The sequence below is a fragment of the Cyprinus carpio genome, chromosome A3 (genome assembly GCF_018340385.1).
Source record: "Cyprinus carpio isolate SPL01 chromosome A3, ASM1834038v1, whole genome shotgun sequence".
Classification (NCBI taxonomy): domain Eukaryota; kingdom Metazoa; phylum Chordata; class Actinopteri; order Cypriniformes; family Cyprinidae; genus Cyprinus; species Cyprinus carpio.
In genome coordinates this window covers 34,745,419-34,772,737 of record NC_056574.1, presented here as the reverse complement: position 1 = coordinate 34,772,737, position 27,319 = coordinate 34,745,419, and the positions used below count along the sequence as shown (strand labels likewise).

At 34.1% G+C, this 27,319-nt stretch overlaps 1 protein-coding gene across 4 annotated transcripts in view; it reads right to left on the bottom strand.

Moving 5' to 3' along the window:
- Positions 1 to 5,963: 5,963 nt before the first annotated feature.
- The window catches only part of LOC109060922, a 62,158-nt gene continuing 40,802 nt past the window's right edge, over positions 5,964 to 27,319 (bottom strand). For 3 of the 4 annotated variants that reach the window (XM_042731600.1, XM_042731607.1, XM_042731616.1), the window contains exons 5-8: positions 25,570 to 25,743; positions 20,377 to 20,544; positions 7,651 to 7,697; positions 5,964 to 7,536 (exon numbers count right to left, since the gene is read on the bottom strand). In XM_042731600.1, the coding sequence (XP_042587534.1) occupies positions 6,986 to 7,536; positions 7,651 to 7,697; positions 20,377 to 20,544; positions 25,570 to 25,743 (940 nt within the window). In that variant the 3' untranslated portion in view covers positions 5,964 to 6,985. The remainder of the gene's footprint in view (positions 7,537 to 7,650; positions 7,698 to 20,376; positions 20,545 to 25,569; positions 25,744 to 27,319) is intronic. The other variant, XM_042731625.1, reaches the window with a different exon arrangement.

The window sequence follows — 27,319 nt, the reverse complement described above, 5'->3', positions numbered from 1 at the left end:
TCAACAAATTTCTAAATAATCATTGAACAAAAAACAACAAAAATATTGAACAAAAATATATTAAATTGATTTTCCAAAATAAATAAATAAATAAAATAAAAACAATTTTGCATACCAATTTGACCCCACACATTTTTTTTATAAATATTGCAAAGTATCATAGAATCCCCTCAAATTTTTAAATAATAATAATAAAAAATATTATTGAACAAATATATATTATATTGATTTTCCAGAAGAAAAAAAGATGCTACTATTCAAGTACCAGATGTGACGCAAAATGTTATGGGCAAAATAGCTCATAAAAATTTTATAAATATTACATAATATCATAAAATATCCTCAAAATTTGAAATAATCAACAAAAAATATTATTGAACCAAAATATATTACATTGATGTTCCTGAAAAGAAAAAAAAAAAAAAAAAAAAAGAGTTACATTTCAAGTAACAAGCGTGACCCAAAAATGAAGGGACTCAGAGGTTAATTAATCTTAATGGAAAAAATAGCTCATAAAAATGTAATAAATATTGCATAGTATCATGAAATAATCAACAAAAAATATTATTGTACAAAAATGTATTACATTGATTTTCCTGAAAAAAAAAACAAAAAAACATTTTGAGTACCAAATATGACCCAAAAATGAAAGGACTCAGACGTTCATTAAATTTAATGGGGAAAAAATAGCTCATAAAAATGTTATGAATATTACATTGAATCATAAAACATCCTCAAAATTCTAAATAATCAACAAAAAATATTATTGAACAAAAATATATTAAATTGATTTTCCAAAATAAATAAAAAATCATTTTGCGTACCAATTTGACACAAAAATGAAGGGGCTCAGAGTTTAATTAATCTTAATGGAACAAATAGCTCATAAAAACTGTTTAAATATTGCATCGTACCATAAAATATCTTCAAAATTCTAAATTATCAATAAAAATTATTATTGAACCAGAAGATATGACATTGATTTTCCTAAAAAAAAAAAAAAAAAAAAAAAAAAAAAAAAAAAAAAAACATTTCAAGTAGCAAGCGTGACCCAAAAAATGAAGGGGCTCAGAGTTTAATTAATCTTAGTGGAACAAATAGCTCATAAAAAAATTATAAATATTGCATCATACTATATAATATCCTCAAAATTCTAAATAATCAACAAAAAATATATTGAACCAGAATATATTAAATTGGTTTTCCAAAAAAATAAATAAAATAAATAAAATTAAACCAAAAAAAAACATTTTGCGTACCAATTTGACCCAAAAAATTAAGGGGCTCAGAGTTTAATTAATCTTAGTGGAACAAATAGCTCATAAAAAATGTATAAATATTGCATCATACTATAAAATATCCTCAAAATTCTAAATAATCAACAAAAAACATTATTGAACCAAAAGATATTACATAAATTTATAAAAAAAAAAAAAAAAAAAAAAAAAATCCATTTCAAGTAGCAAGCTTGACCCAAAATTGAAGGGACTCAGATGTTCATTAAATTTAATGGGGAAATAATAGCTCATAAAAATGTTATGAATATTACATTAAATCATAAAACATCCTCAAAATTCTAAATAATCAACAAAAAATATTATTGAAACCAAATATATTAAATTAATTTTCCAAAATAAATAAATGAAATAAAAAAAATCATTTTGCGTACCAATTTGACCCAAAAATGAAGGGGCTCAGAGTTTAATTAATCTTAATGGAACAAATAGCTCATAAAAAAATTATAAATATTGCATCGTACCATATAATATCCTCAAAATTCTAAATAATCAACAAATTTCTAAATAATCATTGAACAAAAAACAACAAAAATATTGAACAAAAATATATTAAATTGATTTTCCAAAATAAATAAATAAATAAAATAAAAACAATTTTGCGTACCAATTTGACCCCACACATTTTTTTTTATAAATATTGCAAAGTATCATAAAATCCCCTCAAATTTCTAAATAATAATAATAAAAAATATTATTGACCAAATATATATTATATTGATTTCCAGAAGAAAAAAAAGATGCTACTATTCAAGTACCAGATGTGACGCAAAATTTTATGGGCAAAATAGCTCATAAAAAATTTTATAAATATTACATAATATCATAAAATATCCTCAAAATTCTAAATAATCAAAAAAAATATTATTGAACCAGAATATATTAAATTGGTTTTTTCCAAAATAAATAAATGAATAAAATAAAAAAAAAAATTTTGCGTACCAATTTGACCCAAAAAATGAAGGGGCTCAGAGTTTAATTAATCTTAATGGAACAAATAGCTCTCATAAAAAATGTATAAATATTGCATCGTACCATAAAATATCCTCAAAATTCTAAATTATCAATAAAAAATATTATTGAACCAGAAGATATTACATTGATTTTCCTAAAAAAAAAAAAAAAAAAAAAAAAAAAAACATTTCAAGTAGCAAGCTGTGACCCAAAAAATGAAGGGGCTCAGAGTTTAATTAATCTTAGTGGAACAAATAGCTCATAAAAAAATTATAAATATTGCATCATATTTTAAAATATCCCCAAAATTCTTAATTATCAATAAAAAATATTATTGAACCAGAAGATATTACATTGATTTTCCTAAAATAAAAATTTAAAAAACTTTCAAGTAGCAAGCATGACCCAAAAATGAAGGGGCTCAGGGTTTAATTCATTTTAATACGGGGGAAAAAAAAATTGCTTATACAAAATTGTATAAATATCGCATAGTATCATAAAATCCCCTCAAAATTCTAAATAAAAATAATAAAAAATATTATTGAACAAATATATATTTTATATTGATTTTCCGAAGAAAAAAAAGATGCTACTATTCAAAGTACCAGATGTGACGCAAAAAATTTATGGGGCAAAATAATTCATAACAATTTTTAAAATATTACATAATATCATAAAATATTCTCAAAATTCGAAATAATCAATAAAAAAAATATATTGAACCAAAATATATTACATCAATTTTCCTGAAAAAAACAAAAGAACATTTTGAGTACCAAGTATGACCCAAAAAAAATGAAGGGACTCAGATGTTCATTAAATTTAATGGGGAAAAAAAAAATAGCTCATAAAAATGTTATGAATATTACATTAAATCATAAAAAACATCCTCAAAATTCTAAATAATCAACAAAAAATATTATTGAACAAAAATATATTAAATTAATTTTTCCAAAATAAATAAATGAAAAATAAAAATCATTTTGCATACCAATTTGACCCAAAAATGAAGGGGCTCAGAGTTTAATTAATCTTAATGGAACAAATAGCTCATAAAAAAATTATAAATATTGCATCGTACCATATAATATCCTCAAAATTCTAAATAATCAACAAATTTCTAAATAATCATTGAACAAAAAACAACAAAAATATTGAACAAAAAATATATTAAATTGATTTTTTCCAAAATAAATAAATAAATAAAAATTAAAAACAATTTTGCGTACCAATTTGACCCCACACATTTTTTTTTTATAAATATTGCAAAGTATCATAAAATCCCCTCAAATTTTTAAATAATAATAACAAAAAATATTATTGACCAAATATATATTATATTGATTTTCCAGAAGAAAAAAAGATGCTACTATTCAAGTACCAGATGTGACGCAAAATTTTATGGGCAAAATAGCTCATAAAAATTTTATAAATATTACATAATATCATAAAATATCCTCAAAATTCTAAATAATCAACAAAAAATATTATTGAACCAGAATATATTAAATTGGTTTTCCAAAATAAATAAATGAATAAAATAAAAAAACATTTTGCGTACCAATTTGACCCAAAAAATGAAGGGGCTCAGAGTTTAATTAATCTTAGTGGAACAAATAGCTCATAAAAAATGTATAAATATTGCATCGTACCATAAAATATCCTCAAAATTCTAAATTATCAATAAAAAATATTATTGAACCAGAAGATATTACATTGATTTTCCTAAAAAAAAAAAAAAAAAAAAAAAAAAAAAAAAAATTACAAACATTTAAAAAAAAAAGAGTGAAAAAAAATTTGAAAGGTGTTCGGATTTTTTTTAATTTTGGTGGAAAAAATAGCTAATAAAAAAAATTATAAATATTGCATCATATTTTAAAATATCCCCAAAATTCTTAATTATCAATAAAAAATATTATTGAACCAGAAGATATTACATTGATTTTCCTAAAATAAAAATTTAAAAAAACTTTCAAAGTAGCAAGCATGACCCAAAAATGAAGGGGCTCAGGGTTTAATTCATTTTAATATGGGGGAAAAAAAATTGCTTATACAAAATTGTATAAATATCGCATAGTATCATAAAATCCCCTCAAAATTCTAAATAAAAATAATAAAAAATATTATTGAACAAATATATATTATATTGATTTTCCTGAAGAAAAAAAGATGCTACTATTCAAGTACCAGATGTGACGCAAAAATTTATGGGCAAAATAATTCATAACAATTTTATAAATATTACATAATATCATAAAATATTCTCAAAATTCGAAATAATCAATAAAAAAATATTATTGAACCAAAATATATTACATCAATTTTCCTGAAAAAAACAAAAGAACATTTTGAGTACCAAGTATGACCCAAAAATGAAGGGACTCAGATGTTCATTAAATTTAATGGGGAAAAAATAGCTCATAAAAATGTTATGAATATTACACTGAATCATAAACATCCTCAAAATTCCAAATAATCAACAAAAAAATATTATTGAACAAAAATATATTAAATTGATTTTCCTAAATAAATAAAAAATAATTTTGCGTACCAATTTGACCCAAAAAATGAAGGGGCTCAGAGTTTAATATAATAATATAAAATATCTTTAAAATTCTAAATTATCAATAAAAAATATTATTGAACCAGAAGACATTACATTGATTTTCCTAAAAAAAAACAAAAAAAAATAAAAAAAAAACATTTCAAGTAGCAAGCGTGTGTCCCAAAAAATGAAGGGGCTCAGAGTTTAATTAATCTTAGTGGAACAAATAGCTCATAAAAAAATTATAAATATTGCATCATACTATAAAATATCCTCAAAATTCTAAATAATCAAACAAAAAATATTATGGGAACACCAAAATATATTAAAATTGGTTTTCCAAAAATAAATAAATAAATAATAAATAAAATTAAAAAAAAAACATTTTGCGTACCAATTTGACCCAAAAAATGAAGGGGCTCAGAGTTTCATTAATCTTAGTGGAACAAATAGCTCATAAAAAATGTTTAAATATTGCATCGTACCATAAAATATCCTCAAAATTCTAAATTATCAATTAAAAATATTATTGAACCAGAAGATATTACATTGATTTTCCTAAAATAAAAATAAAATAAAAAACCTTTCAAGTAGCAAGCGTGACCCAAAAATGAAGGGGTTCAGAGTTTAATTCATTTTAATAAGGGGAAAAAATTGCTCATACAAAATTGTAATTTAAATATCATTATTATATGAAAATATAATATTGTAATTTAAATATCATTATTATATCAAAATAAAAAATATTATTGAACAAATATATATTATATTGATTTTCCTGAAAAAAAAAAAAGATGCAACTATTCAAGTACCAGATGTGACGCAAAAATTGTATGGGCAAAATAGCTCATACAAATGTTATAAATATTACATAATATCATAAAATATCCTCAAAATTTGAAATAATCGACAAAAAAATATTATTGAACCAAAATTAATTATTTTTTTTCCTGAAAATAAAAAAAAAGAGTTACATTTCAAGTACTAATATGAACCGAAAATGAAGGGGCTCACGGTTTAATCAATCTTAATGGAAAAAATAGCTCATAAAAAAAATTATAAATCTTGCATCCTACCGCTAAATATCATCAAAATTTGGAATAAAAAAAAAATATAATTGAACCAAAATATATTACATTGGTGTTCCTGAAATGAAGAGACTCAGACGATTGTTTTAAAATAATTTATCTAAAGTCCAGTTTGCATAAACACTGTTTTTCTCTAGCAGTGCTTTGAATGTTGGTTTCAGACATGTGATAATAATAATAATATAAATGATGATGATGATGATGATGATGAAGTAATTTTAGTCTGAATTCTACTGATTGTCTCTGTCTCCTGGAGTGTGGTGAGCGCACGGCTGTCGTCGTCCTGGTGCTGTTTGAGGAGAGACCCCCTCATGTGACTGTAAAGAGCTTCGGGTGTCCAGCAATACACAATAAAGCACTACATCAGTCCCTCATTCATTCATTCATTCATTCATTCTATAAGACTAAAATATCATGATCTCCTGAAATACGGCCTGAGAAACATGACACAACAGTGTAAATGTGACACATATAATGGTTTTACACAAACATCAGTGTTTGTTTGTTGGAGGACAGAAACACAGAAAGTGTCTCTGACTGAGAAACATCTTCATCCTGACGCTCTGAAACAGGAAACTGTCTTGTGTCTGATATTCAACTTCCTGAAGACTGAGATTCTCTCTCCGGGTTCAGATGAAAACACACACTTTCACACGATTACACACCAATAATGTGTGTTTGTTACAGACAGAGATGTGTGTAAGTGTGTGAGTGTATGTGTGTGTGTGTGTGTCAGTCAGGTGTGTGTGTGTTTAATGTGGCACAGAGACACTGAAGAGTTTGAATAAGGAAGTCTAAATCCAGCGTGTAGCGGTTGAGTGAATGTGTGTGTGTGTGTGTGTCAGTCAGTTGTGTGTAAATGTGTGTGTGTGTGTGTGTCAGTCAGGTGTGTGTGTGTTTAATGTGGCACAGAGACACTGAAGAGTTTGGATAAAGTCTAAATCCAGCGTGTAGTGGTTGAGTGAATGTGTGTGTGAGTGTGTGTGTGTGTGTGTGTGTGTGTCAGTCAGTCTGTCTGTGTGAGTGTGTGTGTCAGGTGTGTGAGTGTGTGTGTCAGTCAGGTGTGTGTGTGTGTGTGTCAGTCAGGTGTGTGTGTGTGTGTGTCAGGTGTGTGTGTGTTTAATGTGACACAGAGACACTGAAGAGTTATAATAAAGTCTAAATCCAGCGTGTAGTGGTTGAGTGAATGTGTGTGTGAGTGTGTGTAAGTGTGTGAGTGTGTGTGTGTCAGAGACGCTGTAGAAGGACAGAATGCCGCTCGACTCGTCCAGATACACTCCTGCTCTCTTACAGGAGCCTGGAGCAGCAGATATAACAGTGGAGTTTTTATTGTGCCAGACAGTGAATCTGTGATCAGAGCAGCTCAGACTCCAGGAGTTTTCATTCTCTCCAAACCAACAGTCAGCACTCGCTCCTTTCCTCTTGATTCCTTTATAAACCACTGATATATGAACCTCATATCCTCTCCATTCAGTCTCCCAGTAACAGCGTCCAGTCAGAGTCTCTTCACACAGAACCTGACCCCACACATCAAATCTGTCTGGATGACCAGGATATGACTGTGACTCAGACACATGCGTCACCTTTCTGTTCTCCTCAGACAGAACGAGTTGAGTGTGTGCTGTGTTTGGATCCAGTGTGAGATCACAGGCGTCTGAACACAACACACACATTACAACACACACATTACAACACACACATTACAACACACACATTACAACAACTGAACAACAAACGCTCAACACTGTGTGACTGTGTGTGGACTTACATTTGTGGAGTCCTGCTCTGATCCTGAACTCTCCTCCATGATCCACACTAGAACACACACACACACACACACACACACACACACAAAAATAGACACACACAAAAAAGAAAGAGTTTATAGAGTTTATTACAAACACTCAAAAGCTTCTCATATTGTAAACAAACAAACTCTTTCATCTCTTTCTTCCTTTGTTTTACACAAACTTTCAAAAAATATAATCTCACACACTCACATCCCTCCATCCGTCGGTCTTTCACACACTCACATCCCTCCATCCGTCAGTCTTTCACACACTCACATCCCTCCATCCGTCGGTCTTTCACACACTCACATCCCTCCATCCGTCGGTCTTTCACACACTCACATCCCTCCATCCGTCAGTCTTTCACACACTCAGGATCTGTTCGTCGGACTGATGGCAGAGTGTTTGTGAAAATTATCACTGCAGTTCTGCACTAGAGGTGAATCTTCACTGGAATCACTGAAACACCCAACTAATCATAAAACACCCTAGCAACTGCATAGCAACCATGGAAATTACCCTAGTAACTGTCTAGCGACCACCCAGAGCACCCTAGCAACCGTGCAGCAATGCTCCTGGGATGCACTTTTCCCAGGGTTTCAAAAGAGCGTAACCAACGCTGCATCATCAGGTAGGCGTGGCCTATTTGAGAATCTGCACAGGTCACCGATCACATGCAGTTTGTTTGAGAAAACCCATTTGCTTCAGATACCTGTCCTGTTGTTGTTTTAAATTAACAATCATAACTAAAATACACAAATATTACAACAAGAACAAGTGGGGGATACAGCAAACATGTGAATATAATTAAATAAGTTATAAAATACAATAAAATAAAATGAAGTAAAATCAATTATAATTATATAGGTTATGATGTTTTTGTGGGCGTTCCCAGCTGTGTCCAGAACCACTCCCTACACACTATAAAGTGCACTATATCGGGTGTCAGCCATTTTGTAGTGCTGTCCGAATTCTGAGTGAACGACTTCATTCCCTACATTCGTTCATACTTTTTACCCACAATGCATTCTGATTTCGAGTGTACAACTAATGTACACTCGCTGAAGCACTATTTCCCACAATCCAATGCGTGAACCGGCGAGCTGGAAAAGACATTTACATCTTTATTATTTCTGCTTTAACGTTTATTTCATACATTATATTTAAATATGTTATGTAGGAAATAACTCAGTTTAATATTTTACTAATTTACTGAGGTGGCATCGTTGTTAACTTACAAAAATGATGATAATTAGGGGGATCATTTAAAAAAGTTCGTAAATCACCTGTGGGTAGCGTATTCATGCTGATGTAAAATTAATGGTCGCCTGAGGGCGCTCTATGACCTTTATCTTATCCGAGCTCAAAACACTGCTCGGGAGAGTGTCAAGATACTAACAATAATAAATACATAAAATTATGAACATAACATGTTTATTTCTGTTATCAGTAGTTTAATAGTATATATTATGAACATAAAAGCATTACAAAACAAATTAATAATATACCATATATGAAACCACAAAGCTGACGCGGAGGTATGTATAAATTACAATATAAAGTCATTTTGAGTGTTATTTCTATTATTGTTATTTTCTAAAATAAGGTATATGTAATATAAAAAAAATACGTATGACAATGTTTTTGCAACAGCTCCAAGTCTCACGCGCAGTGTAGCCTATACGTCACCGTCCGAATCCGTTCACTTATTTGTTCACTCCTTTCTGATATAGCCTAGTTCACTCAACCGCCACACACTATATAGGGATTAATGAGTGAACGAGTGAGCGATTTCGGACACAGCTAAAGGTTAATTTTCGTAAGGACACTACAATTTACAGTAAAACGTAATTAGGCCATTGACGTTTTTTTTTTTTGGTTGTTTATTTGTTTTTAAAAATCGTTTAAATGTAAGATTATAAAACATACAAATAGCAACACGTATCACACTCTTTTGTCCTTTATTAATCCATCGGAGCTGATCCTGGGATTGTAAATGCCCACGCAAAAAAAATAAAAAAAAAAAAATACCTTTTCCGTGCATGATCGGTGGCCTCTTAATGAATGAATTAATTTTTTTTGGAAAGGGGGAGGTTCCCAAGTTACACAGTTTCGAGAGGAGTCGTGTCAATCATCGCTCCGTTCCAGCAACAATTCCACCGGCATTTGTTCTCACCGTCCCGTGAACAGCGTCCCAACAAGATGAACTCCTGCACTTCAGCTCCACTGAGCAATGCTCTGAGAAGACGCCCTTAATCCGGTTCCACTTTCAGCTCATTACACGGGAAATCGAGGCCGTCAACGACCTCCTGCAGATGTACGTTACCCAGGCGCCTTCATCGAACCCGCTTCTCCCGCCCCGGGAACGCGGACAGACAGTCAACTGACTGAGGCTCGCTCCCGACCCAAACATCCATTTCCCACAAAGACAAGAAATTCAGCTCTGCTCACCTTTCCTAATACTGGCCAGAAAATATCCGCCGCTACTTCTGTCGCCCAGTCGCTGTTCCGAGTGATTTCCCCGTTCATCCCGAAACCATTTATAACCATCTGAAGTCTAAGCGGTATTCCTAAATTTATAATCTGATTCAATAAGTAACGAAATCATGAACGTGTGATGATCTGTCTCAGCGTTGTGTGCTCCTGCTCTACAGAGTATGATAAATGATAGACAAGTCAATCTGAATGAACCATCCGATCCAAACGCGCTCCAGCTGTCAATCAGTGGCCGAATGGTCTCTATATAATCCCCACCCACCATTTCCTAGATCAAGTTCCCATTGGTCAGATTATTATTGTTGTTATTATTATTATTATTATTATTATTATTATTATTATTATTATTGTCCAATGATAGAACATACAAAAATTGAACTGAAAAATTTGAATTGAACCACTGATCTATAATATAGAACTGGATTGCTAATGACGTCATTAAAGTGAAGCCACCGCGCCGCCATATTGGTAATCCCTAGTGTGCGTAAACGTTCTATTGAATTAATAGGAAATTGTATGATTTTAATGAGAAAACATTGCCTAACGAGACACCGGTTTTAAATCTGAAGTATTTCTGTACATTATTACAATGCAAACACCCTAGGCATGTAAACAGATATTTTTTTAAATGTCGGGAATTTCCCCTACGTATTAAAAAGCTACATTCATTACAGTAGCGAACATCATAAACATGATAAACATCAGACGGACACGACCTCAACATATATAACAAACGAAAAAGTGCTCATTCTGAAATCTGAATTTATTCAGAGAAATAACTGACTATATAGATCAGTGAATTGAACCTACACTGTAAAAAGTAAAACATTGCTGTTTTGATATTTTTTTTTTCATTCCAATAGCCTAAAATGATTAGATTAAGTAAAATTACATTTTGTAATTTATGTGTGTCTTTCAATCTATTTTCTTAGATAGATACAATATAAAATTATAACATAACAATGAAATTTAAATTATACATTCGATCAAATGACTTTTATTAGATTAAGCATGGTTTGCGCATTCGCACACATGAAAACCCGAGAGAAAGTTCTGGAAGAGACCGCATGCAGCAGAAGTCGGAGGAGGCTGGTTATCTGCTGAACAGCGCGAAGTGAACAGGACACGTTTTGTCAGGTAAGGGAGGAATTAACCAAAATTGCACGTCTGCGTTATCCTTGCCCTTTATTTCAGCACTCACACTATAATTTTTTATAAGGTGACTATAGGTCAGTTTTTATAATGTGACTTCCTTGGCACAGTTTTACTTACTTTTAATTTACTTTTACGTTAATTTTTACATTAGCGGTATAGCGTTAACATGGCGCCCTTTTACAGCTAACGATTTTCCTTGGAAATCGAAGAACTTAATATTATATAGACTGATTGAACGGATATTATGAAAGGAAAAAAAAATTTCTCGCTCTGAATGTTGTAAAATTCTCCACAATGACTTGTTAATATGAGTGATATTACCATTGTTCCATTTACACACATATTTACTTGAAATATTTCACTTTATGTGTAATGGATCAATGTAATATACAAGTTTTCACTTTTTACCTTGAATTATTGAAATTTATTAACTTTTTGACTATATTCTAATTTTTTATCCCACACAGAGAGAGAGAGAGAGAGAGAGAGAGAGAGAGAGAGAGAGAGAGAGAGAGAGAGAGAGAGAGAGAGAGAGAGAGAGAGTTTAAGACACACACGTCAGCATGTCACAAAGTTGATTCATGACAATTATGTTTCTGTTTATTCTCTCTCTCTCTCTGTCTCTCTCTCTCTCTCTCAAGCAGGGATGTCATATAAACACAGGCACACACACACACATAACAGGGTCTTTCTCATATACATGCAGCTTACGAAATGCAAAACAAGCACACTCACTCAGTTCAGGAAATGCAGAATAAGCAGGGGTGTCTCTCACACACTCAACTGGGTCTGGTCAGCACTCTTTATTTATTACTATGTGTTGTCTCGCCAGGATATGCCAGGTGATGGACTGGAGCAAACAATGGCCGTCTAAATCAGTGAGACAGACACCAGGGTTCTCATTGAGGACACAGAGGTCCTCAGAAATGTGCCCTCAACCACAGCTGCTGTAGCAATGCTATTTGGACTGACATATGTGCTAAACCTCGAGTATCCAAAAGAACTGAAAATCACTTTTGAGTTTTTGCAGAAAGTTTTAATGGAACTTGACACAAGAAAAAATGACCCCCAAGATATGTCGCCTCTGCACTCTGCTGCATAGTCAGTGACTGACTGACAGCCTCCATTCAGTGCTTTGATGAACACACATACACAAACACACAGGATGGCAGAAATGCTTTCACCCCAGACTCCACTACATCGTATTAGTAGTTCAGTAGTTGTTTGTTGTTTACTGGATGTGGCAATATCTATGTTTTGTATTTGATTTACATTTATTTCTTCTGCCAAAAATGTTAATTCCTGAGAGAAGCAGACCAATTGTTTTTAGGTATTTGTTCTTATTTCTTATTCTTGTTCTTCTTGTTTTTATTTGTTCTTATAATATATTTACATTTTAATACTGCTATATGAAATTCAACTTGAAATGAACTGATCACTTGATCACTCTCAATTACATTTGTATTTGTAAAACAATGTTTGTTTTGCCAAAAAAAGTCTAATCTTAAAAACAGTGATTTTCATACAAGATCTGATCTGACTCATTTAAAAATGTGTGTATATATATATATATATATATATATATATATATATATAGATATAGATATATATATATATATATATATATATATATTGAGAGAATTTTTTTTTTTTTTTAGATTATGCCAATTGTGAAGCCTTTTATATTACTTGCAATGAATACATATTTTAGATTGAAGAAAATTCTATTTAGATAAATTCTTTTAAAAACCTTTTTTTTTAATTTAAGCCAATTTAAAATATTGATTTACACCAAATTCAGAAAAGAGTTTGCATGGAATGCAGAAAATTAGTTTGAACTGAATGGTTTCTGAACATTAGGTCAATGTAAAATCTTTATTGTGAATGGTTACTTCAATTTTATTAAGTTAATCCAATGTTTCACTTTTTACAGTGTGTAATTGAAAATACAATTACAGGTTACAAAATCAGGAAGACATTATAAAAAAGATGCAGTGAGCTTTAGAATTGCTGGATTTAAGAAGAGAGTCCAGGTAGGATTTAAGTTCCTTACAGTAAACAGGAAAGTAGGGCTTAGCACCTTGAAACTTAAACATTTGTGTAAAAAAAAAAAAAAAAAAAAAAGTGCTAGAAAAATGATTATCAAAAAATATTGTTCCTTGTCTTCTCGTTGTGATGACCAAATAAAACATCTTTGTTTAATAAAGAGAAACTCTGAAGAAAAGGCATGTACAAAAATACGGAAATCCTTCCAAAAAAGATGAGACGCAGATTCATCTTCAGCCCCACAAAAGGAGCATAAAGAATCAATATCTGGAAACATTTATTTTTTATTTTTTAAATACAGTTTAACAGGGTAAAAAAGATGACGTAATTTATAAGAAACATCCTTTACCTTATTAGTTATTAAATATTTAAATTAAGCTTGCAGCATGTCGGGAAACTTACAGCTCTCAGAAATAAGGGTACAGAAGCTGTCACTGGGGCGGTACCTTTTCAAAAGGTGCATGTTTGTACCTAAAGGGTCTATTTTGGTACCTTAAAAGGTACATTTTAGTACTTAAAGTGTACATATTAGAATCTAATAGGATCAAAAGTGTACCTTTTGAAAAGGTACCGCCCCAGTGACAGCTTTTGTACCTTTATTTCTGAGAGTGTAGGCTATATTATCCTCTCATGCAGTTATACATGCAGTATTGTGACTGAACCACTTCTACTATGAGATGAGAACACATTTTTATCATTTTCTGAGTCATGAAAAAGTATTTTGCTTTTGTGATATATTTCCTTCTTTCTTTACTGCAAGATGTTTGCTCGGTCTAGATGCACTTAAATCTGCACTAACGATGCGTTCCTGTCACGTATCACACATTCGCACTTCAATAAGCCGACAGAAAGTGGGTTATGCGTTTACATGCCGTGCATAATCGGAGTAAGAGGCAAAAAAACTACCTGTTGCGACGGGTTTATGCTTACGCCGTTTATGATCCCTACTCCGATAAAAGAAAACAGGTTACTGCGTTTACATGACCAAGTGCGTTTTTGGCTTATTAAGCATAATAGGCATAAGAACGTGCATGTAAATGCGCTCAGTGTCTCACATGCTTCCACAGAGAGTCAAATGATGTTCTATTAATGTCTGCACACACAGGTTTATCTACATATAAAGAGAGAGCGGAGTAAGTCATTCTTGAAATACCCTAAGCATTAGCAATAAGGGTTCGGCCCCTTAGAGATAAATCTCTCCGTAACCATGAATAGAATTTCCTTTTAGCTTTTCCAACAACTAGGTCAAAATTTAATCTGCATCTGACTTTATCATCCTTACATATAGATAAACCGAGATGATTTAACTGGAATACTGTAAAGAGAAGGAGAAGAACAGGTTTTAATAGCTAACAATTCCCATTTATCAAGATTTAACTTTAAACCGGAAACTTTAGAAAAATGAATGTGTTCGATAGCAATCTGTATTTGTGATTCATCTTTAAGAAACAAAGTAGTGTCACTGGCTAGCTGACTAATAAGAATATGCTTACTGGCAAGAGTAATACCCTGCAGATGACTACTCAATAGAAAGGAGGAAAAAAAGTTGTTCAGCTATAAGAAATAAATATAGGGATACAGAGCAACCCTGATAAACTCCTCTTGACAACTTAAATCTAGGTGCCAGGGGTCCAGGCCCAGTGTTTCTCCCTTTCATCACCATCTGTGCCCTGTGCTCAGTTTATGTCTCATTGTAAGAATTTATGTTAGTCAGTTATAAATAAAGACTCCTCATCTGCCTGTACTTAAGTCTTCGCCTCTTTCGAACGGTGACGCTAGAAGTACCCCATTTAAGATTGATAGAGCAGTTGGGGTTATTGTAAAGAGTTTTTATAAATTTACAGAATGGATCACAAAATTCAAGCTTTTGAGAGATAGAAAAATAAACTTGTTATTAAGAGAGCCAGAAGCTTTGTAGAAATCTAAAAAATTAATACAAATATCATCAACTAAGAATTAGTATTTTAGCTAGAATCCAAGCTAATATTTTATGATCATTGTTGAGAAGACATATGCTGCCAATTATCTATCAGAAAAGTATCTTATTTGGATTTAGGTATTAAAGTTAGTAGCCTTTGTGTTAAACTTGGAACATTTTCTGACTGAACACTCTCCAAAAACATATCTAGCAGGAATGGTGCCAAATCTTCCACAAAGCATTTGTAAAATTCAGCCGTTAGGCCATCCGTTCCAGAAGATTTGTTATTTTTAAGGCCTTCAATACCGTCAATAATATCAGCAATGTTTATAGTTTTATCACATGCAAACTGCTCATCTCTAGATATTAGATTAGAGTTCTGAATAAAAGTTACTACAGAAAGAGGCAATCTCCTTAGGATTAACTGTCAAAGTTGCATTAACTTGCAAAGAATCAATAGTAAGATGGCCAGAATTATATAAAAAAAAAAAAAAAATAAGCAGAGCTTTGTTATTCTTGTTCTAACCATTTCCTTCTTGAACAAACATAGGAGCCTTCAGCTTTGTATTCATAAATGCTATCTAATTAAGATTGGAGGTTTGCAAGTTCTGTTAAGTCTTCCTGAATTTTACTCTGAAGTGTTATGATCTTTGATATCCCCTTCTTCTCTTTGTACCTTCTCTGTTTTGCAAAGTTGCTGCTGAAATGCCTAACACCCAATCCTATTTCATATTTAAGTAACTCCCAGTTAAAACTGAATTTTTTGTCAGATGATGATTTTGCCCAATAATATTGAATCAAGAAGGAAATTATTTTAATCAATTCATCATGCTTAAGCAGAGAGGAGTTCATTTTCCAATAAAAAGCTCTAAAATTGGTATTTGAGTGTCCTGTGCATAAAGGAGTAGAAATGAGTATAGTGTGGTGGTCTGTTAAGGGTGAGGGAAGGATACTGACTGAAACATCATAGTTTTTAAAGGAGTGTGGTATAAGCCAATAATCTAACCGAGAAAGTCTTGATTGATTCTTGTTACTTCATGTGTAAGATTGAACATTTGGAAACTTCTCCATTAACATTTTCAATTTTGAATTAGGAAAAGTAGACTTGTCTGGGAGGAAATCTATCAAGATTGTTATCAGAAGCGATATTAACATCTCCACCAATGAAAATTAAAGCATCTGGAAGAGTATTATACCATTTTTTTCTCTTGGGAGGTATTATATCCATAAATATTAATCAATAATATAAAAACTCTATTAACACAAATTACCAATAAAAGAAAATGCCACTTGGGATCAATATAGTTCTGTTACACTGAAACAGCAAATTGGTTTTTCATTATTATTACACCAGCAGAATGCTCTGAACCATCCAAACATCATTTCCCCTTTGGTGTTTCCAAAACGTAGTGTCACTGAAAAAATTATGAAACTCCTAAAAAAAACAATGAAGTTTTAACCTAAAGAAACAATGCTTTGCGCGTTACATTACCAAATGTAATAGTTAATTTGAAAGAATTATATTTATGTTGTTATAAAAGTTGGTCAGCAGACTTCAGCGAAAGTTAGCAGGACTCCATCTTGGACTATCCCACCCCCTGACCAATATTTTTCAAATAACGCTTGCAACACTGCATCATCACTGCGATGGGATCATATCCAAGAAGTCAGCTTAAGATGAATAGCATGTCATGACATTTCGTAAGCATTATCTCAGGATCTGTAACATCACTTTATATTGTGCATAGGCTCGTTTGAATCGAGATCAACTGCTCTAAACTTCAGTGTGCGATTTACTATGCTTTACTAAAATTGTAATTCAAAACGTTGCACAGAGCACACTGTATAATGTCTCACAAAAACTTTATATAGTTTAATATAAACTAATTAAAACAAATGTAATTGTTGTATTCTGCTAGTTGAGATCTTCTCAAGATTATATGCTGTACATATTGTATTTAATAATTAAGATGATAAAAAAGAAACAAAACAAACAAACAAAGAAAAAAAGTTGACTCGTGCAAGATGTGATTTGCAGCTGTCGCGCTTTTCGTAATGTCATTATAGCATTTTTTTTTAGAAAATGGAGTGCTTTCCTTGTGCTAAGTAGGCCTGCCCCTGACTAAAGATTTTTCTAGTTGCATGTTATATTAAATTGATTAATATAATAATATACTAAGTCGTCCTTTAATATATAGGCAGGGCGCACTCAAGCTCATGCATAAAGCAATTGCCTCAAAGGCACCGGCAAAGTGATTATGAATGTGTCGGGGGAAAAAGGAAACATTTTAATTATTTATTAATAAACTATTGCTTTCTGAGTCAGTGTAGGGTGCAAAGATGAAGTTGCTGAATGCCGACGCTGACTTGCCATCTCCACATGGACGTGCCTTTAATAGAAATTAATGCACCTATTCATACAGACTAAAAAAATAAAGAATATTATAAAATCGAGTGGGCGAGTTTTCCTTGTATTTATTATATTATTCATAGAAATAAAATGTCCATAACCTGTTTTGGTTATATTTCCTATTAATTGCAGGACTCCAGACTGTGACCATCTTTTCTGCCTGTGTGACAAAATTTTGTAAGCGATCACACTGTCGCGACCACCGTATTGGCCAACTCATAGCGCTGCCATTTCTGTTACATAATCAGAGAAGGTGAACATGTTGGTATTCTTGTAGGGAAAAAACATGCAAGCACTGTCACCTTTGCTGTTTACCTCACGTTATGCTATGGAGGCTCTTTTTTATTATTTATTTATTTTTTAATTATTATTTGATTCCTCAGTGTTTGCTAAATGTTCTGTAATTCACCTATGCCATGCCTCATCTTATTCATTTTTTGTTAATAAATGTTTTGTAAGCTAGTTTGTCACTGTATCTGCTAAATGACTAAATGTATCTTACTGTTTTATCATTGTTATGCTTTTTAATTAAAAATAACAACGGATCCATGTTTTGTTTTAGTCTTAAAAAGTGAAAGGTTTATAGATGTAAGCAAAACAGACAGTTATCTTTTATTGTAAAACGTGACAAGATCGCGAAATCGAAAGTGAAAGCACTTGAAGCCGGCTTATAACACAGAAAAAGAGGAACTCCCGTTCACAAAATTAAAACAACAAATAGTACTACTGATGAAAAAGAACGGGTTGAATGTTAACCACTTTTGTTTCCATATAACTATAAACTATGATAAAAGTTCATCAGCATGAATTGATTATTTGCATGTTGTAGCAAAAAAAAAAAAAAAAACCTACTAGTGCACCAACTGAGAAAGTTAGTCACAAAAGAGCGACCAGTAGGAAGAATGAGTCTTGAGCCCTGAATTGCCCAGCTTCCCCTGTCAATGATCTAGCACCACCTCAGCACCTACATTCAAAATTCTCTAGCGCCGCCCCGCTCCTCTCCATTTTCTTCCTCCCTCCTTCTTAGTTGTTTCTGAAACGGCCCCTAGTGTGAGGCTTCCTGCGCAACAACCACTATGGCTGCTCCTTTCCATACCTCTTTTCTTTCTACAACCTTATTTCAGAAGTGCCCTAGCGTGAGGCTACACCTATCTATTGATTATCCCTTATGCATTTACAAATGACAGTATGCTGTTTAATAATTGTTAATAAACCATGTCTCTTTCCATGTGCAGCTGAAATAAATAATAATAAAAAATAGGCACTGTCAGCCATGTACTGTATCACTGTTCAATTACTGGCTGTTTGTTGTAAATCAATCTGAGATCTCTTCAAATCATCAAAGAGAAGCCAATCCAGGACAGAAACACAGTCTTTAAAGCCCAGTTTCCAATTAACATTTGGATTTTTTTTCTTCCCAAATGGCACTCATAATGCTCTCATAGGCTCTCTATTAAGCTCAGCATTTAAGTGGGACATAATTCAGTATTTTTTATTTTAAAGGAAGTTGGGCATCATTCTTTGTTGTGAGAATCAAAACAGCATCTCATGACAAACATAAAAACAATGACATTATAAAACGGTTAGTTCTGGTCCTTGATTCTGATTGGCTTAGCCGTGCTCATAGTCTTTGTGAAATTCCCAAAAACATAGAGTTGACGCATTACATAAGTATCGCCACGCCACTGAGCGTGCGTGAGATGTTCCTACGTCTGTGGTGCTTGGCAACCATTCGGCTCTCAGTATTACTGAGCCAAAGAAAATGTTTCAAAGTGTCTGATTTTTTGGTAAATTTTAATTATTTGGGTGGGTTAAATATGGATGAGTGGTGGAAAGAGATTGACAGGACAAAAAGGACAAAAAACTAAGTAGACACACTGAAATTTAATGAGAGGAATTGAAGAGCTGGAAAAGTCGATTAAGTTGGTACTCTTAGACAGACTATGTGGGATGTTTGCTGTTTTGAGTCCTGGTGTGCTGAAAAAGATCTGGCTATTGATTTTAAAACCATAACCAAAACTGACTTAAACCAGGTTCTCCATTATGTTTATGCCACCATGAAAAACAGGAAAGGTGAACCTGACAGTTTCAGGAGCTATGTAATAATTTATTATCCTCTTGGATGAGAACGGACAGAAGTATGCGACACTGTCTTTCAATTAATGCACAAAATTACCACAAAGATATCGGCGAAAGAAACAAAGAAAGTCTATGGGGATTTATGTTTGCACACCCGGGGAATCCGTTGTGTCCTGTTACTTTACTGGAGAAATATCTTTCATTGCTGCTGCCCAATCCACCAGCCTTTAATCTAAATCCAAAGTGGACAAACTACACAACGGATGAATGGTAACAATTTAACTTTAGATAGTTTACATTTTGCATTGGGCTGCATATTATGCTCACCTTTCTCAAATGCAAGCAATATTTTTTTTTTTTTTTACAGTGCCTTGGTTACTCTATCACTTAAAAAAATATATATATATATATATTGCCTTTTGATAAAAGCTCCAATGCAACAGGTAATAAGTCAACATTTTTTCTTTCTTCTAACGTAAGGTATACTAGGTTTTAGGCACTCTGCTCTGTGTCATGCCTAACAACACCCTTAGCATTTATTTTTATGATTAATTCTTTCACAGTCACAGAAGAGTGGGGGATTGTAACTGCTCAACTTACTTGAGTTTGTCCAGTTGTTTGAGTATATCAGCTTCATTTAGCAGCTTCAGTCCTGAATCTCCTGGGTGATTATAGCTCAGATCTAGCTCACTCAGGTGTGAGGGGTTTGAACTCAGAGCTGATGCCAGAGCAGCACAACCTTCTGCTGTCACCATACAGCCAGATAATCTACAACAACATGGCAAGGGTTAATGTAATGAAAAGATATACACTATCTTAAACAAGTATCCTAGCAAGCACAGTCTTAAATAAGTTTAAATGTCTTAAATTGGATATGTCCAAATAGATATCAGATCTGTGACCAGCTTTGAAGTACCAGCAGCTTAATATTCCAGCTGCTGTCTGTGTCATTAATGTTACTCAAACAACAAAAGTACATGATATGGATAATGATGTCAAAACACTTACTCATGTGCAATAGCAAGGAGGCATTAATACTGTTTCCTATGCAATGACATTAGCAATCATTTACTGACAAGAAACTTTCAGAAAGTTGTGTGTGTGTGCAAAAAACATTAATAACATTTAACGCGAACCAAAACTAACAAAATAATAAGAAAAATCATGTCATGACCCCTTTAATAGAGGCATCAGTAGCAGTACTGGTATCGGTGATACTGGCCTTCATAGTACTGAGTAAAGAGATTTCATTAAACAAATATTTAAAATACACCATCTGTATGTTGTTTAAACATAAATTTGGAGATTCATTGTGAAATTATTACAATATAAAAATATAATACAGATTTTAATGTTAGTTGCAATTAATTACAGAAATTTCGATTAGTTAATTTAATCTACTGACAGCACAAATTTCAACATATTCAGTTAAACACTAAGATAAGCAGCATTGCAACTCATGCTGTGATGTTTCTCTTTATAACAACACAAACATGAAAGTACTTATTTACCTGTACTTATTTACCTGTTTTGGAAGTCCTTGTTAGAAGAAGCAGTCGAGCAACAGAAAAGGACAGCAGTTAAGTTTTTTGCCTCGTTTTCTCATTAGATTTCAGCGCGGTTGTCGTTGCTAGGAAACTTTTTTCCACTTACTGTGTTTTACCGTGGTAAATACATGCTCAAGTCGCACTTGTTCTCGCGTTTGCCTATCGCGGAACTCCCCAGATTCGGTTTGCTAAATAGTAAGGCGTGGCCAAAGCCAGTGAAAGTATTTATTTACCTGTTTGGAAGTCCTTGTTAGAAGAAGCAGTCAAGCAACAGAAAAGGACAGCAGTTTGTAAGTTTTTTTGCCTCGTTTTCTCATTAGATTTCAGTGCGGCTGTTGTTGCTAGGAAACTTTTTTCCACTTACTGTGTTTTACCGTGTTAAATACGTGCTCAAGTTGCGTTAGTTCTTGCGTTTGCCTATAGCGGGACTCCCCAGTTTTGGTTTGCTAAATAGTAAGGCGTGGCCAGCTGACTTCAATAACAAGTATATAATATATAATACAAGTATATAAATATAAAATTGGTTAGTTTCACCACGGTAGCAGTCGCGGCAGCCCTTGTGTGAAGCCTCCTCATGTGAAGACTGAAGAGTGTAAAGACCATCGACTCTACCTGCGCGATTCCACCGAGCAAGGACACCGACAAGACACTTGAGTATTGCTTTTCTCCCCTTTCTTTACATATTGTACAGCTTGTTCTCAAATACTTATTTAGGTCACTTGTACTCACTATGTGCTTTCAAATCTCTACTATTACTACTAACACTCGGAGAGCTCGCACTGTACGTTGGAGGCAGGCCTATCCCAGTAATCTACGGCCTGTCCCTCTGACCTCTACTACTTTACTCTCTATTCCAGTTGGTCTCTGGAACTGCCAGTCTGCTGTTAACAAAGCAGAATTTATTTTTTCTATTGCTACTCATTCCAGTCTCAACCTCATGGCCCTAACTGAGACTTGGATCAAACCCGAAGACACTGCCACTCCCGCAGCCCTCTCCACTAATTTCCCTTTTTCCCACACCCCTCACACGACTGGGAGGGGTGGAGGTACTGGTCTCCTTATCTCAAATTAATGGAAATTTGATCTTCAACCATGTCTTACAGGTAACAGTTCATTTGAATCACATGCAATTACTATTACCCACTCTGTTAAAATCCACTTTGTAGTTGTTTATCGTCCCCCACTGGGAAACTTTTTGGAGGAGTTGGATGTGTTACTTTCAAACTTTCCTGAGGATGGTACTCCTCTGGTACTGCTCGGTGACTTCAACATCCACCTAGAAAAACCTCAGACTGCTGACTTCAACACTCTGCTCGCCTTATTTGATCTCAAGCGAGCGTCTACTACAGCTACGCACAAATCAGGCAACCAGCTAGACCTGATCTACATATGCTGTTGCTCCACTGACAACACTTTAGTTACTCCACTGCACACCTCAGACCACTTCCTCATCACTTCTAACCTCACATTTACTCCTGACATGGCACACACTCCTCCACAGGTCACCTTTCGATGCAACCTATGCTCACTCCCTTTCTCTCACCTATCCTCTATGGTTTCATCTTCATTTCCTTCACTCTCTCAGTTTTCAGCACTGGACACGAACAGTGCTACTGACACTCTTTGCTCCACTCTAACCTCTTGCTTAGACAACTTTTGACCACTGTCATCCAGACCAGCACGCACCACCCCATCTGCCCCCTGGCTGTCCGATGTTCTCTGTGAACATCACTCTAAACTCAGGGCTGCAGAGAGGAAATGGGACAAATCAAGAAACTCTAACGACCTCAGTGTGTATCAGTCACTCCTCTCTTCCTTCTCTGCAAATGTCTTCACTGCTAAAACAACATACTACCAAAACAAAATTAACAACTGTTCTGACTCTCACACACTTTTAAAAACTTTCTCTTCTTTGTCCTCTTCCCCATACTCCTTCATCCACTCTTACAGCTGATGACTTTGCAGTTTTCCAAACTTATCCTTTCCAATCATCCTACTACTTGTTCACTTGATCCTATCCCCACTCACCTCCTTCAGACCATTTCTTCTTCTGTCATACCTTCACTTACTCACATTATCAATACCTCGCTTCTCTCTGTTACATTTCCCACAGCATTTAAGCAGGCTCGGGTAAGCCCACTGCTTAAGAAACCATCTCTAAACCTAGCACTTTTAGAAAACTACAGACCGGTATCCCTTCTTCCATTCATTGCAAAGACACTTGAGCGAGTTGTGTCCAACCAACTCTCCATGTTTCTTGTACAGAACAACCTCGTGGACAGCAACCAATCTGGCTTCAAAAGTGGCCACTCAACTGAGACTGCCCTGCTCTCGGTTACTGAAGCCTTGCGACTGGCGAGAGCAGCTTTCAAATCCTCAGTACTCATCTTGCTGGATCTGTCTGCTGCTTTTGACACAGTTAACCACCAGATTCTCCTGTCCACCCTCAGAAAGATGGGCATCTCTAGAACCGCACTCCAGTGGTTTAAATCTTACCTCTCAGGTAGGTCCTTCAGGGTGTCTTGGAGGGGTGAGGTTTCTAAGTCACAACTTCTTGCTACTGGGTTTCCTCAAGGCTTAGTGCTTGGACCACTTCTCTTCTCCATCTATATGATGTCAATAGGATCTGTCATTCAGAAGCATGGCTTTTCTTATCACTGCTATGCTGATGACACTCAACTCTACTTCTCATTCCATCCAGATGATCTGACAGTAGCTGCTCCCATTGCAGCCTGTCTGAGAGACATTTCTAGCTGGATGAAGGACCATCACCTTCAGCTCAACCTTACTATGACAGAACTGCTTGTGGTTCCAGCTAACCCATCGTTTCATCACAACTACTCTATACAGCTGGGTTCATCAACCATAACTCCTTTCAGGACAGCCAGAAACCTAGGACTTGTGATTGTTCATCAGTTACGCTTTACAGATCATATTGCTACCCGGTCCTGCAGATTTGCCTTATAAAACTTTAGGAAGATCAGACCCTTCCTGTCAGAGCAAGCCACACAACTTCTTGTCCAAGCTCTTGTTTTCTCCAGATTGGACTATTGTAATGCTCTCTTTGCGGGCCTTCCTGCATGTTCTATCAAGCCTCTGCAACTGATCCCGAATGCAGCAGCGAGAGTTATCTTCAATGAGTCAAAAAAAGCTCATGTTACTCCTCTCCTCATCAGGTTACACTGTCTACCAGTAGCCGCTCGCATCAAATTCAAGGTACTGATGCTTGCCTACAAGACGACCACTTGCGCGGCACCAATATAAACTCACTAGTTCAAACTTATGTGCCCTCCAGAAGCTTGCGTTCTGCAAGTGAATGGCGCCTTTTGGTGCCATATCAAAGAGGTTGAAAATCACTCTCACTGACCTTTTCCTGGACTGTGCTCAGCTGGTAGAATGACCTCCCAATCTCAATTCAAACAGCTGAGTCTTTACTCATCTTCAAAAAACATCTAAAGACACATCTTTTTTTGCCAGCACTCGACCAACTAATAATTTTCTTTTCTTTTCTTTTCTTTTCTTTTCTTTTCTTTTCTAATCTATTCTATTCTTGAAAAAAAACATAGCTACGTGTTCTGCGCTGGACTAACTGAGACTTGTCATGTCACTTGTATACTGTTGTTCTCTCGCTTGTCTGATTGCTTCTATTGTTCTCATTTGTAAGTTGCTTTGGATAAAAGCGTCTGCTAAATGATTAAATGTAAATGTAATGCATATTTACATCTTGATAATGAGTTTTGTTTGAAAAGGTTTTGATGATGGAACACTTTGCATTGCTAGAAGACCTTGCCGTATGTGCTCAGGCGAAACCGCATCTTTAGAAAAGTGTCATGAGACACTTTAAGAAAGTCTCATATGTTTACTGAGAGTGATAAAAGGATGTTAAAGCCCCAAGACAAAATATTAACTTGATTTACACAGATAATCCTGCTCAAAGGTACATACTCTTGGTTCTTTATACCAGGTGCATCAATGACTTTTTACAGCCTTTTGTGATGGTTGTCTATGAGTCTGTGGCTGTCTTTACACTTGATATTAACATGTGATCAGTGTGATTTGATCAAGCAGACTGGATCATCATCAAATCAGAATACAAAACACATACACTGGTCTGCATCAAGTACCTTCTGCATCTAGATAAGTGATATCAGCCTGCTGTACTTAACACTGTACTTTAAAAAATCCTCCAGGTACTGTATGTTTCCCAGAATGATCTGCACTGTGAGTTAAATACACTATTAAATACCTCAGTATGTTGAGTTGACAGTTTGGACTCTCCAGTCCAGCACACAGTAGCTTCACTCCTGAATCCTGCAGGTCATTGTTACTCAGGTCCAGCTCTCTCGGGGGGGAGTTTGGTGATTGTAAAAATGAAGCAACATCTTCACAGTGCTGATCAGTGAGATTACAGCCTGCCAAACTGAAAAATGTGACTGGTTAAAAGTCATGTTCTAGTGTCACATCAGATCCACATCACATCCTTAGTTAACCAGCTTGACCATACCAGGTAAAGCTGGTTGATCATTCAATCTCTGGTCTTAACAGGAGAAAAGTGTAGCATTTTAAATAAACATCAGACAGGATTATACTTAACATACATTCTGCTCAACATACTTGAGTTTGTCCAGTTGTTTGAGTATATCAGCTTCATTCACTCCTGAATCTCCTGGTTGATTGTAGCTCTTCAAGCTACAACACTTCAAGCAACTTGGGCTATGAGCTTCTCCACCCTTTCTCCAGACTCTAGGACCTTGGTTTCCAAATGAAATACAAAACTTGCTCTCATCTGAAAAGAGGGCTTTGGACCACTGGGCAACAGTCCAGTTCTTCTTCTCCTTAGCACAGGTAAGACGCCTCTAACATTGTCTGTGGTTCAGGAATGGCTTAACAAAAGGGATACGACAACTGTAGCCAAATTACTGGACACGTCTGTGTGTGGTGGCTCTTGATGCCTTGACTATTCCTTGTGAAGTTCACTCAAATTCTTGAATCGATTTTGCTTGACAATCCTTATAAGGCTGCAGTTCTCTTGGAGGTTGTGCATCTTTTTCTTCCACACCTTCCACTCAACTTTCTGTTAACATGCTTGGATATAGCACTCTGTGAACAGCCAGCTTCTTTGGCAATGAATGTTTGTGGCTTACCCTCCTTGTGAAGGGTGTCAACGATTGTCTTCTGGACAACTGTCAGATTAGCAGTCTCCCCCATGATTGTGTAGCCTAGTGAACCAAACTGAGAGACCATTTTGAAGGCTCAGGAAACCTTTGCAGGTGTTTTGAGTTGATTAGCTGATTGGCATGTCACCATATTCTAATTTGTTGAAATAGTGAATTGGTGGGTTTTTGTTAAATGTGAGCTAGAATCATCACAATTAAAAGAACCAGTGACTTAAACTACTTTATTTACTACACGAGTTTCACAATTTCACAAATCAATTACTGAAATAAATTAACTTTTCATGACATTCTAATTTATTGAGATGCACCTGTACATATATACAGGGGTGCACATAAGTTTTTCAGCCTGGTTCTCTTATGAGAACCTGGAGATTTGATTTGGTCCTCACATGGAACATGGTGGGTCCAATAAAATATAAATATTAAAAATAATAATAATAATAAGAATAATAATAGTGATAATATTATTGTACTTTATTTAGTTTTTATTTAAATAATAAACTAAATAATAAAGTGTGATAATATTATTTTATTTTAAAATAAAAAGGCAGTATTAAATACAAATACAATTATTTTATAGTAAACTTAAAAATAAAATGCAAATATGTTTATTATTTCTATTAATATCATTATTACTTTAATTTGAACCTTAATTATTATTTTTAATTGGAATTATTTTAATTTTTCATTTTCAAACTTAATTTCAGCAAGCTTTTATTTTGGCGGGTTGCCGGCAAGTAAGTAAATGTTCTTCCGGGTTAAATGCTGCTGATTGTAGAGCATCAGTGAATGAAATGTCAGTTTTGCATTGTGCTTTGA